At 37.6% G+C, this 12,995-nt stretch overlaps 1 protein-coding gene across 1 annotated transcript; it reads right to left on the reverse strand.

The window, feature by feature from the left end:
• Window positions 1–219: 219 nt before the first annotated feature.
• On the reverse strand, window positions 220–12,567 carry LOC115921025. The gene is made up of 9 exons (XM_030977992.1): window positions 12,406–12,567; window positions 9,498–9,607; window positions 5,951–6,178; window positions 5,195–5,425; window positions 4,180–4,315; window positions 3,794–3,993; window positions 3,324–3,489; window positions 2,644–2,762; window positions 220–1,933 (listed from the first exon to the last, which is right to left on the reverse strand). The coding sequence occupies exons 1-9, from the start codon at window positions 12,539–12,541 to the stop codon at window positions 1,619–1,621; spliced, it is 1,641 nt and encodes a 546-aa protein (XP_030833852.1). The 5' UTR covers window positions 12,542–12,567; the 3' UTR covers window positions 220–1,618.
• Between the last annotated feature and the right edge of the window lie 428 nt (window positions 12,568–12,995).

Below are 12,995 nucleotides of genomic sequence, written 5' to 3' on the forward strand. Positions count from 1 at the left end.
AACTATTTCTCCACAATATCCATTTGCCCAACTCTCAAAACACCCATCTATTGGGTAATAATTGCTCAACTATTTCTCCACAATATCCATTTGCCCAACTATCAAAACACCCATCTATTGGGTAATAATTGCTCAACTATTTCTCCACAATATCCATTTGCCCAACTATCAAAACAACCATCTATTGGGTAATAATTGCTCAACTATTTCTCCACAATATCCATTTGCCCAACTCTTTAATTCGTCTGTTGGATAATCATTGCTCAACATTTTTTCCATAACATCTATTGGCTCAACTCTTTTTCTCATCTAAAGGGTAATAATTGCTTAACTGAAACACAAATAACATACACAGTAAACACATGTTGTTGTTTTCATCAGAAACGTAAAAACAAAACTTGTTAACATCAACTACAACATTACAATTTTTGGTGAAAAAAATACAACCTTTTAAAAAAAGTAAATGCAAATATAGCCCCTGTTTGGTGCAGCATGACAACTTTGATGTACACTGTATGTATTCCATGTACTCTGATTTCATACATGAATATGTGCATCATATATATTTTGTGGGTGTGGCATAGTGTTCATTTATCCTGACACACCAATACTCTGCCTTAGAGTGTTACACATGAACACATTTTTTTGAAGTAAAAAAAAAGAGGAAATAAATTCAAATCCCTCTAGATTATTTGACATGTGCAGAAGTACCACATGAAAGTTTGGCTATCTGTGATGGTGAACAGGTACTGATCAAATAACAAGGATACACACTGCCTACTATAACTTTTTGATTAGATTAAAGACAACAAAAATCAATTGACCCTACCTGCTATACTCAGTTTGATTGATTTTATTGATATTATCAATAATATCAATACAATTTTGCAAAATGTAGATAAAAATGTTGACTTCTCTACTTCTGCTTTGCGCGATGTAAATTAATGCATGCAGTCCATTCAGCAGAGAGTTCAGCGTAGGGTCAATGGACGATACACATTACATGAAAATTAATGGTATATGTAATTTACAATCATATACCCCACTTGCTTTTTTAAACGCAGAAAATATCATAGCTCATGTTTTATGAAGAAATATATCATTTTGATGTACGAGTTATGAAACAGTACTCTTGGGATTAAGACCAAACACGATAAGCATTTGTATACGCCAGTGCAAAAGATTTATAGCCAATAATATGTTTTGTATTTATACTTGGCATATATTTATTTGTTTTCTTAAACTTTCAAGGTGGGGATGTTAAGCAATGATTGGGATAAAACAATTAGGCCTTTATCATTTTTAAAATGTACACAAAGACTTCTGCTGTGTATAAATTCACTCTTTTTTTTAATATTATTCAGCGATCCTCACCCCACCCTCAAATCTTCAGTCTTACACAAACATGTCTAAATTATGTAAAATAATGTGCTGAATCCAACTCATAACAGTTTGTCTTTAAGGTTATTTTGTCCAAAATAATACTTTTTTCCAGTTTTTTTTCTCCCAAAATAAACTGGTTCAAGTAGCCAAAATGTGCTAAACGATGATGTGTCAGTTTCATCTGTAGGAAATATATCACCAGTAATCATCCTTGGCGTGAACACATCATGATGGCTTATGGCATGTTCATGAAGGCTCGGACCTCCCGCAGCTTTGGTGTAAGATGCTCCCCATCGGTAAACTGGAACACCACAATCTGGAGAAATTTCCAAACAGAACAGCTTTGCGGCTGATATTCGATATCCATCACATAAAGTGCCTTAAAGCACAAGTCGACTGCTTTAAGCAGTGTTGCGGCAGGAAGTATCCTCCTCTCTACTACGACGTACGCCTGTATTGGTGTGAGAATGTTCCCACGCACAACAACAAATGGCTGTGACCTGACTGCTTCATCAATGTTATCAACATAAGTCTGGATGTCGAGAACCTCCTGTAGTCCAAAGAGAAATCAAGAAGAAATCATTTGTAATTATATGGATTGATATATATATATTTGATGCTTGTCGAATGCTTCTGCTTATGAATCCACAATCACCTACAGGACACCCAAATTTGTTTATGCATGTTCATCCCTGTCCCATCAAAACATTACTGGGTATTCTTAAATATCCCTGCGGCAAAGGTCAACTGTACCCAAACTGGTCACGTTCAGAGCATTACATCAACTAAGCTGGAAGGCATATACAGCCTGTTAATATAAGCATGCATTTTTCACATGTCATTTGCAGGTTAAAGGACTTGCTTGCATTCATGAGTGAAATGCGATGTGATGACAAATCTGAGGCCATTTGTAGTTGTACCACAGATAATGACGAACTGACTTATTAAGATTAAAGCGCCTAGTGTTGCCCCTGCAGGGCCTCCTTGGGGACCAGCGTGCCCATTACTAGGAACTTGAAAATGGTTGCTTTTCAAGTTTTACACAAATAAAATGTTATGGCAATGCCTTATCTGGTAAGAACATAGGTATTGCATTTCAACCTCAATTTCATCAGTTGTCCTAGGTTTGAAACTCTTAACAAATTAACTATTGAATTTGTTTGTAATGAAATATGATTACTATGGCAAGATTTTAAACGCAAACCAAAATATATGCCTTACATGTCATTACTTTACCACCTCCCCAGCACATATACTTACTGGTTGAACGTCAATGAAGGACGACAATGTTTCTGCAGTGGTGTACGTTCCTCTCTTGGAATCTTTCCTTCCTCGGAACAAGACTGGGAGCATGTAGAATCCAAGATTGCTCTTTTCCTCTAAAAAGAGGGAAACAATGAAAGAGTTAAGTAATTAAGTCCCAATTACATATGAAGAAAAGGTGCAACAGCAAACAGGTCAATTATGGAACATCTTACAAAATGTACAGTTATATACAGCAAATTAAAAATAACGGTCGAATACAACAATTATTTTCTACAAATATGGGTAAAATCACTCAACGTAAATGTCAGTCAGTAATTTGGAGCTCAGCTTTCTGAGTAAAGAAAATCAAAATTGCACAAACTTCAGCATAGCCTTCCCAATGAGCTTTAAACCACCATCCCCACCCCAAAAAGCAAACAAACAAAACAAGCAAGTAAAAGTATGCTAAACCTTTGTCATGGAATCATGTTTTTATCATATGTTGTACATGTATTATATGTTTCAGAGCACTTTTATTTATTTCAGTTCAATTCCTTACAGGGGGATATTAGACTCAATGTTTGGTCCTGGCCACAAAAATAAACATCATATAGTGTAATTGAAATAAATTCTTTTGACTTTCTCTCAAGTCATTTTCACTAATACTGTCAAATGTGTGTTCTGACACCACATACCAAGACTGAGTTTCCCAGGGTCATGAATGTTTTCGAATTCGGCTCTTGCACTTCTCCAGTTGCCAGTTTTCTCGGTGAAGTCCACTACTTTGTTACAGAATGTGGGCCACTTCTGGTACAGTGCGTTTGCTTTCTCTGGGAACAATTCTGCAAAATCTCCTTCAATCTGTAATTGTTAGGATAGTTATAGAAGCCAGATGAAAGGTAGGATATCTTTCATTTGCATCTTCTCTTTACCATTTTGCAAGGATTTGAATGGTACACACTAACAATTATCGGTTCAATAGGGATGCACGATTTCTGTAGGACCGTGTATCTCAGATTGTTAAACGATCCCTTTAAGGAGACTGCTAAAGTAAACCTGCCCATGCAACCAAAAAACAAAAAAGTTACTTCTCAAAACATGCGACTCTAGTTTAATTTAATGTCCTTTCTTGTCACATGCAGAAGAAAAATCAAGGTCCACATACCATTCCAGCATCGAGAAGTCTGGGATATGTGGTAAGAATGTTCTTCACACAACAGTCACTTCTCTTGATCCAGTCATGTCTTTTTGTTGCTGTTTGTTTCATGTAGTCCTTCACCATGTCCTCTGGCTCCTTGTTGTTACGCAGCCATTCTTCCATTGTCGTGATGTTATCATCGTTCACAGACTCAAGATCGGTATCTCCTGGATATAATGCAACAGAACAATCAACAATTAGCATGTATCAACAAGTTTTTGATGATTGTATTGGAAGGGGGGTTTTAGTTGGCATTGCTCATGCCCCACCAGTTTGTTATGGCACAGCATGACTTCATCAGACGGATCTGAATAACTCAAAACTTTAACTATATGAAAAAGTAGCCAGAATACCTTGCTTTTGAGACTCTGCCTCGTCTTCAGCTACTGGTACCCTCAGGGACTTCTCCTTTTTTCTGACATACCTCAGATGCTCCTCCAGGTAGCCTGTTGCTGGCCGTCCCTTGGCCCCCACGCAGTACCAGGCCTCCTGCTCAAATAAATTAAAATTCCTTCATAATTCAACTTCAAAAACAGTAATGCTCAACAACATTTGTTAAACATTAATAATAATCAAATAAAAGCACAATAAAATTCCAGTGTAAACTGTACATTTACATATTTTGTTACATATGTCAGTGTTTGCAATAACAAGGTTTGTCCTCTTAAGTACCTATTTCTAACTGCACACTGTTATATTCCAGCAATGTCATCAAGTCATTGCAAAAACAAAGTGAATGATGGATAATTCTGTGAATATCCATTACTCAATGGCATGCAGACAGAAGTCTAAATATTAAGAGATGTGTCATTACTGGATAATATAACTTATAAACAAGTGGTAAAAATAAACAAAAATATTGCACGATTTAGTGATTGATGCCATATTAGCTTTTCATTATTTGTAAGCTTTTCAGGCCTGTCTACTGTCAAATTTACTATTGCCAGAGATGCTCTTACAATGCTTGTGATAATGTGATACAACATGCAATTGATTGAGCATCTCCAATATAATAAATACAAGAATAACAAAATTGAGGAAGCTTCATAGCAAGTTACACAAAATAATATGATCCAGTATTCCAAAAGTTATTGCATAAACACATAATTTATTTGATTTAGACCTTAAAGTAGCTTATTGCTTCTGGCTCAAACAGAAACTTCTCATAAAATTTCACTTTCTTGTAAATGGGGTCTGTGGGGTAGGGACAGATGGAGGTATGGATGGACAACCTAAGAATTAAGGCACCTCCAAGTAATAAATGCCCGCTGTGGTAAGAATCAATCCATAAATCAGTCCAGAAAAAAGTGGTGATCTGAGCCATACCTGAGGTCACATTAAGGAAAGCAATTCATGGACAGGACTTACATAGCCAAGTGGAGATTCTGGATCTTTTAAGAAAGGAAAGCTTGTCACAATGGCATGGGCCATTGATGCCTTCACAAATGAGCTTGGCTTGGTACCATACTCCCGTATCAGGTACTGAGTCAACATATCCACAACAGTATGCCGGTCCCTTTTGCTGCAGAGATTTGTAGCATTGATGTTCCTTAATGCTGCTCTTCCCATGGTGGTCTCTCTCAATATACAAGCAATGTTCTGCAACAGATAAAGGATTTTTTGTTTAAAGATCAGTAAATTCAGAATAAACAAGTGAAATGTGACAGCATGCAGTCGGTGGGTATATCTCTGGCTGTCCGACCTCCTACAATAAGCCCATCATAAATCACTCACTGGGCATTCCTTGCAAACTTTGTTCTGATAAAAAATTTCAATGAAACCTTGAAACTGACCTTAGACTAGCTTAAAACCCATAACCCCAACCAAACATTTTCCATAACATTCCTTTATTCATTCATACCAAAATGTACCTACCAAATCATATCACTAGCCATTCTGCAGATGTAGAAATAAAATGGTATTTTTAGTAAAAACTTGAATAACCTTTGAACTGACCTTTCACCTTTGAGCCCTGCTGCTTGTCAGAAATACTGACAGACAGATAACTCCAAGACATAATGCCTCTGGCACCCTTATGTGTTGGAGGCATAAAAACTGATGAATGATGGTGACTCGACATGCCCACGCTTCAATTGTATCAGCCCACTATATACATAAACTTACGAAATGCACTTTCTTGACCCGTTTCAGGGGAGGATGTTGATCAGGACTCTTGGATTCTGGGGAGTCGTAAAGTGGCGTATCCAAACTGGGCTGGGAAGGGCTTTGTCTGGGACTCCACTCACTTCCTGTTACACAAGAGAGATCTGAGCAGTCATCTAAGGAGAACACTGATGGGCTTCTTGTCGACGTTGATGCTTGTTCCATGCTTTGTTGATTTGCAGCATGATACTACAATAAATAAATGAAAAATAATTGAACTTTCAATGTACATGTAAATGACTGATTATTCTTTACATTATTAATGACACAAACAGCCCCAGGTTAGACTTTAGTATCAAGTTTATTCCTTGAAGGGGAAAATCATTCTCACTGTTTCTGTACCCTTGTCCTATTTAAAGCAAACCCATAATTGAAAAGTGGTCACTCATGAGCCGAAGCTTCTTCAGTACATCTATAATATAATAATATCCAGTTAGGAACTTTCACTTTAGGCAGGAACATGCATTGGTAAAAAATAGCACATTTCCGGGGCCTCAATGAAGTACATATGCTAGAAAAACTTGGCATGAGTCATGGTACATTTAAGAAATTACAACATAATATGAATGAATGCAAATATAACAGACACATTTTCAGATACAGAAACAATGAAGTTAATAACGAGTTAAAAAATTCAAACCAGATATTTACTGTAAAAATTGTCATTGGAATAATCAAATTTGTTAGCAAGTCAGTACAGATCGATCAAGGTTAGCTTCTTAGCTATTTTTTCAATCAAAATGTGTAGAATGATACACTAAGAACTGATTCATAGATATAATTGTAATTGGAATAACAGTTTCTTTCTTTTGCTTTGTTTTGGTTCTGTTCTCTAAGACAAAATTTGCAAGTGCACCTGTAATGTCTAGTTGTAAAAATATATCACTTGCTTGCAACGGGTTGCCTACACGTACCTTCTTGTTCCTAGATGAATGAATGGTGCACCACAATATACAAGCAGCGCCCTCTTCCACTATAGGACTGGACAGCATTGACTGGCCTGTGATCAAACAGGTCACACCATTCAACAGCAGCTTGTGATTCCTCTCTGCCCACCTGTACTGCAAATGCTTCAACATGTCTGTTGAAGTACAAGGTCTGATACAGCCGAAGGAGCAGATACAACTTTTCTTGCACCACTACAATATGCTGAACACGTCCAAACGTGGGTCCATCATCATCAGTCCAATATAGAAGTACATCAACACCTGCCCGGAACTCATATCCATGAATGTCCACTTTCCCAGCAACTGTAACTTCGGTTCCCCTTCCACAGTTAATTTTTTTGCAAAGTGCCTCATCATCAAGTAGATCACCAAGCATTGCTGCAGCTTGCTGTGACACATTGATATCTTGGCTATCCAGTGACTGATTTGATACTGACCTGTAGCACCGTGCCATTTGGTATCTGTTAGCCAATGTTTTGACAATGTTTTGGTAGTTGCAAGATACACTGGCAATCTGCTTGAAAGGTCTGTGCATTGCTTCAAAACGCAATGCTGAATACTGGGTCAGTGGCCCAAGGTGTTTCAGTGCACGTGGGTAATGCACAAGAAAGTGCTGCTTCGGAGTTAGACTAGCTTCAGGGAAGAGCTGCATGAAGAGCCTGTGGTGATCATCAATCATTGCCTTCAGGACATAGATGGCAGACTTACTGATACTGGGACTCATAATGATTTTGAAGATGTCAATGATTGACAGTAAGAGTTCCCACTCATCACACATCTCATCAATCTTGTCTCCTAACATGAGAGGGATGTTGTATGCAAGGCACGTCATCTGTGCTGATGTCTGTCCACTGGCAGAATATGGATTCTTCAGTGATGCCTGCCTGATTGGGCTTGGTCTGTTTTTGCGGTCCACAAAGCCAAAATTGAATGAGGATATTCTACTGTTCACCTCATCCAGTGTTATGAAACCCTTCTGAACAAGTTTACTCAAAACAAGGTGCATTTCCAGGGGCAAGACTCCCTCTGTAAAATCATGCATTACATCTGGACATAAGTTTTGGGTGGAATGGTAGTAAGGCAATTCATTCAAAACTGTTGCATGCTTCAAGCCAGATTCTGACAAGGGCTTTTGAAGATCTGTATCATAGTTTATTTCATCACGGAGATATTGGGCATCCTCTTTTGGCTGTTTCTGAAGCAACGAGCGATGGCCTCTACAGAATCTACAGTAATAGTTGGCACGGAAACAGGTTGTACATCCCAGCATGGCATGAATGCCAAGATTGTCCCCTACAACTTGGAATAAGTAGGGTTTGACCCTACCCTCAAACTCTTTGCACTTGATAGTGAGTCCATCAGTCCACATCTGCTGCAGATCATCCTTGATTACCTTCAAAACTTCTGAGATGCCATATTTACTCAAAAGCGGAGATGTGATCATAGCTGTGAGCATGATATTTTCTAGCCTAGCCTGGTATTTCCTGGGAAGGGATAACACACTTGTATAAAAGGCACTTACCTTGTGTTTGCCGCGTTTTGACCCAAGCGGATTGGCTGTCTCAAACTCATCATTGTACAACAACAGAGGCACTAAGAATTCACAGTCTTGTCTAGCAGTAGCTTCCTGCCTTTTATAATAGTGACCATCTTTGAATGAATACAAAACATCATTATCTTTTGATCCTTTTTGAGACAGTATGGCGTTCATTACTCCTGGTCGCTCTAAGTATTGTTTAATAGTGTCAGCTAGTGGTATATATTGAAAGGTTTCTTTTTGTGTGCTTTGCAGTGGATCACCTGTCTTTTGATCAATTTTTGGTTTTAAGCAAGTTCCCAACAACACCTCACAAGGCTGAATGAAATCACCTTTCTCAGAGAAATATTTTTTCTGTTGAGTATCTGACATGAGCTCTGAAAATGGATTCTTTGAATTCTCGAATACATCTTGTATATCAGATCTCAGCTCACTGTTAGCTGCATATTGTGGCTCACTTAAGATATCCATCACATCCTGTTGCACAGTTTGTAACACAGAAATAACCAAATCTTGTGCGGTTTGAATGACCTTGTTGGTGTGTGAAGCAGGCACATTAGTCCTTGCCCTGAGTTCTGCTACAAACTTTGCTGCAATATCAGGTAGTCTCTCTGTTTGCGTTTCAAAAGAGACATCTTCCTGCTCACTGCTTTCTCCAACAAACAATGCCTTTTCCTGGTGCAGTTGTTCCAAATTCCCTTCAGTGTTGTTATTCTTTCCTAGAACAGATCCTTCATAACAGGTTTCACTTTGGTGATCTGGAACTGCTTTTGTAGTTGTGCTTGACGTCTTTATCCGTGCAGCGTGCTTTGAAATGAGATGTTTTCTATATCCCGATAATGTACGAAATGTTAGTCTACATGCCCCTTGCATGCATGTTATACTTACATTTTTCCCCCTGGTTGTTGTATGTGTGTATTTTAAATGATGGAATAGGCAAGAAATATCCCCCCTAATTAAATCAAGACACTGAAAGCATCTGTAACTATCCATAGTGAGATATTGTGCCACATCTAGGGCCTACCTCTGCACGCCACCCAGCGAGAAACTTCAATCGAGGTCCAATCTTGGGTATGAAGGATGTGATTATACTTTCACTTAGAAGGGGAAGGGTTTCCACATCAACTTCATTTTCTGGAGAAGAAGAGGGAGAGATTGATAAATAAGGCTTAGTGCAGCATAAACTGATTGTTTTCATATAATACCACAAACACACGTATGGTTGCGCAAATTAAACAAAAGTATATGTTTTAGATAATGATAAGCTGTAAACATTTGCTCATGTTCCAGCTAAAATATCTTCCATTTTGAATAAATCGCATAATCAATGTTTTTTGTTATTCCACAAGAGTCTATGAAAATCTGAATTTTCAAATGCGATTTTCTCGAAAATTTGGTCTTCGTATAGAAAACTTACTTTTAGATCATACTAGCGAATTGTATCAACTAATTGCTATTTATTTTCAGGTGATGTTACTAACATCCACACAATCAAATTAAGAATGGAAACCTTTTCTAAAGTCATACTAGTAATCACCTTAGTTTAGTCAAATTGTGCCTAATTTTTAACAATGTAGGGGCCTATTTAAAGTATAAAGATTAGTTGCATCAGCAATGAATTTGATTTCAAAGAAAGTCATTCAACTTACCAAATGAATCAGAATGATTTGAGAGTTAGCATAGCGGTCAATATATGCTGATTGGTTAAATAACATTACTAATTCATTGATAATCATATGTGTCTTCTCCATGTGCACTGTCATGCCTATTACTTCAACTTTAAACTGCCATACCGGTAATTGTTTTGTTCAACCTTTTGCGGCTGCCATGATATTGTCTGCATTAGTAGCCATGTTTCTCAGCTTTAGTATGACAAATAACCTAGCTTTATCTGACCAGGGTTTCTCAAAAAGTCTAGCACTCAAGCCTTTCACAGGCCACTTACAGTACCATACAACCATATATAAATTATAGTGTGTTACCTTGAATAGAGGCAACTGACAATTGTTTATCCTAGAAAAGATAATTTGTGGTGTTTAATAATTCTTTTGTACAGCTTATTGTTCAGTGGTGTGAAACATTAAAAAAAATGCATGTGCTGGAACATTTCACTGATATGAAGCAAAATAGGACAGTTAATCCTGTACTAACGAATGTCCTTCCTCCATGTGCACCTCCATCCCAAAATCGAATCAGTTCGTTGGCTTTGCAACTTGCAAGATACATGTACATGTCCCAAGTTTGGATGGTAATCCGTCCATCGGTTCTAATGATTTCATTGAAATCTGGACATGTAGTAAAATAGTGTACAATTTTGTGGGCATAATTTGGTGGCTTAAGCATCTGTAATTTTTCCATATTTAAAAATTATTTTCAGAAAAAGATTTTTTTAAATGAGAAAAAATGTACCCATGTTAAAAATTGTGCCCATTCGTGTACTACAGCGAGGTCACTGCAATTTCGAAAACCACCACAGCCTCTTGGTTTTGAATTAGGCTATTAATATGGGCTAAAATGTGGGTCAACTGCCTTTTAGTTATGACAAGGAATATCGCAATAGCACATAATTAATAGCCCCATTTAAAACCAAGAGGATGTAGAGTCTATGCTCTGTAAAACAAAGTTAGGCAGATGTTACTGGGCAAATCAAAGTTTGGCGCGTTTTTGTCAAATAATTTCTCCCAACCATTTACTGTATGAAGTTACCTAATAAAAGGTCAGAAATAAGTTGGGTAGGTGTTACTTGGTAAAACTGATGTTGGGCAAATTTTGTCCAACAATTGGGTTATTTTCTACCAACCATGTAGTTACCGATGAAATAATTGGGTAATATTTTTGGGCAAATTAAAGTTGGTCATTTTTGTCCAATAATTGGGTTATTTTCTACCAACCATGTTACTGATGAAATAATTTGCCCAACTAGTGTCGAATATACTACACATTATGGTGAGAATTGGGTGAATTTCCTATTGGGGTAAATTTTGTTGGTTAAAAGTTGGGTATTTTCTTTTCATCCAACACTGGGTAAATCATGCAAAATCTTTAATTTACCCAATAGTTAGTCGGACACATAAGTGCCCTCATGTTGGGTAAAAATTGGGCACTTGCCCAACATTTTTTTAGAGTGTTTGAATTTCAAAGTCCTGTAGAAAATGAAAGGGCAAAATCCTTAACATGGCAATGGGCAAGACAAATTGTCTCACTTTTTGAAATCTAGACTTCTAGATCTACAGGAAAATGAAAGATGATCTTCCACAAAATAATGTTCATAAAATTGTACATTATTTGACAACTTCAATTTTCTGATGAATCATTCAGTTCAGTGTTGATTATTAAATATAAGTAGGCCTAGATCTAGATCTAGACCTAGACTAGATCTAGTATAGTAATACCAATTTCAGATAACAGAGATAATTGTTCAAAATTACACCAGTCCCACGTACTGTATTACTATCTGGGTACACACCTACAAGTATGTGGTCCAATGTATTGGACCCACAGAACTCTTAAATACGTATTAAAGAGTTCTGTGATTGGACCCCATACAACCCATGATCCATAGAAAATGGAGGGTATTGTGTTATGTATGTATTGTAGCAGGTTTTGGCCTTTGGGTTTTGTAAAATCTTGAACAAAATATTTTTAAATATTCATTTGTGATCTAAAATTCATGGAAACAGTACAATTTGAATTTGATATCTAGACCTATATCAATCAAATATTAGTTTGGATTAGTAACACATGCATTAAAAGAGCAAATTTGAGGCAAAGTTTAATAGACCAATTGAATTGAAGCGTATTCATTAACCATTGCTGAGGCATATAGAACTAGTCTACATGTTGCTCATGTGTTATGGATATGGGAACAAGTCTACAGCAAGTACCTGTTGATCATGTTCTAAACTTCTAATCTCAATAAGATGTGAACGTACCTTCTAGTATCTTTAACACTGACGGACATCCCCACCTTTGAACGATTTTGGTGAGAGGGTCTATGAACCCATCTTCACTTGAACTATCTCCGCAGCAGTTGTCGAGCTCCATTTTTAGACCCTCAGGCTCTAGCATGCAAGACTCCGATATGATGCGTATATACGTACGTACGTACAGTACAGGCTGCTAGTTACGTTGGTGCATCATATAGCTCGAGCTCCCGGGCCGGGACGGCCGCGCCGGCTATACCGAGTAAATAGAAATAGTACTGCGCATGGCATGCTGATCGCGAGCGACCAGGCCATGTGCGCGCTACCCCAAGACCAATACCAGGCAAACTTTACCCAAGTCTGGTTAAACGTAAGTCTAGTCCCCATCGAAGGTTTCCACTGCCATTTACGCATGCGCGTAATTGACGATGATAGCGTGTACGTTCCATGATCATTACTTACGTAGATTATGTAACTCTATAGGCCTACATGGTTAAGATGGCTCAGTTTTCACAAAAGATAAATCTTGGACTCTTTCAGCATCAAACTCGCACAAATTCATCGTCGCTTCAACACTCTGTTATTATAATTTTAAAATA

Source organism: Strongylocentrotus purpuratus, unplaced genomic scaffold (assembly GCF_000002235.5).
Source record: "Strongylocentrotus purpuratus isolate Spur 01 unplaced genomic scaffold, Spur_5.0 spur5_contig_810, whole genome shotgun sequence".
In the NCBI taxonomy this organism is placed as follows: Eukaryota; Metazoa; Echinodermata; class Echinoidea; order Camarodonta; family Strongylocentrotidae; genus Strongylocentrotus; species Strongylocentrotus purpuratus.

Bases quoted from the DNA above. Each gene is read 5' to 3' on its own strand.
- LOC115921025 (XM_030977992.1), bottom strand. From the start codon at position 12,541: ATGCTAGAGCCTGAGGGTCTAAAAATGGAGCTCGACAACTGCTGCGGA. The intron at 9,608-12,405 runs GTACGTTCACAT...CTTCTTCTCCAG, and splicing joins AGTGTTAAAGATACTAGAAG to AAAATGAAGTTGATGTGGAA. The intron at 2,763-3,323 runs GTATGTGGTGTC...CCCTCTTTTTAG, and splicing joins CCCTGGGAAACTCAGTCTTG to AGGAAAAGAGCAATCTTGGA.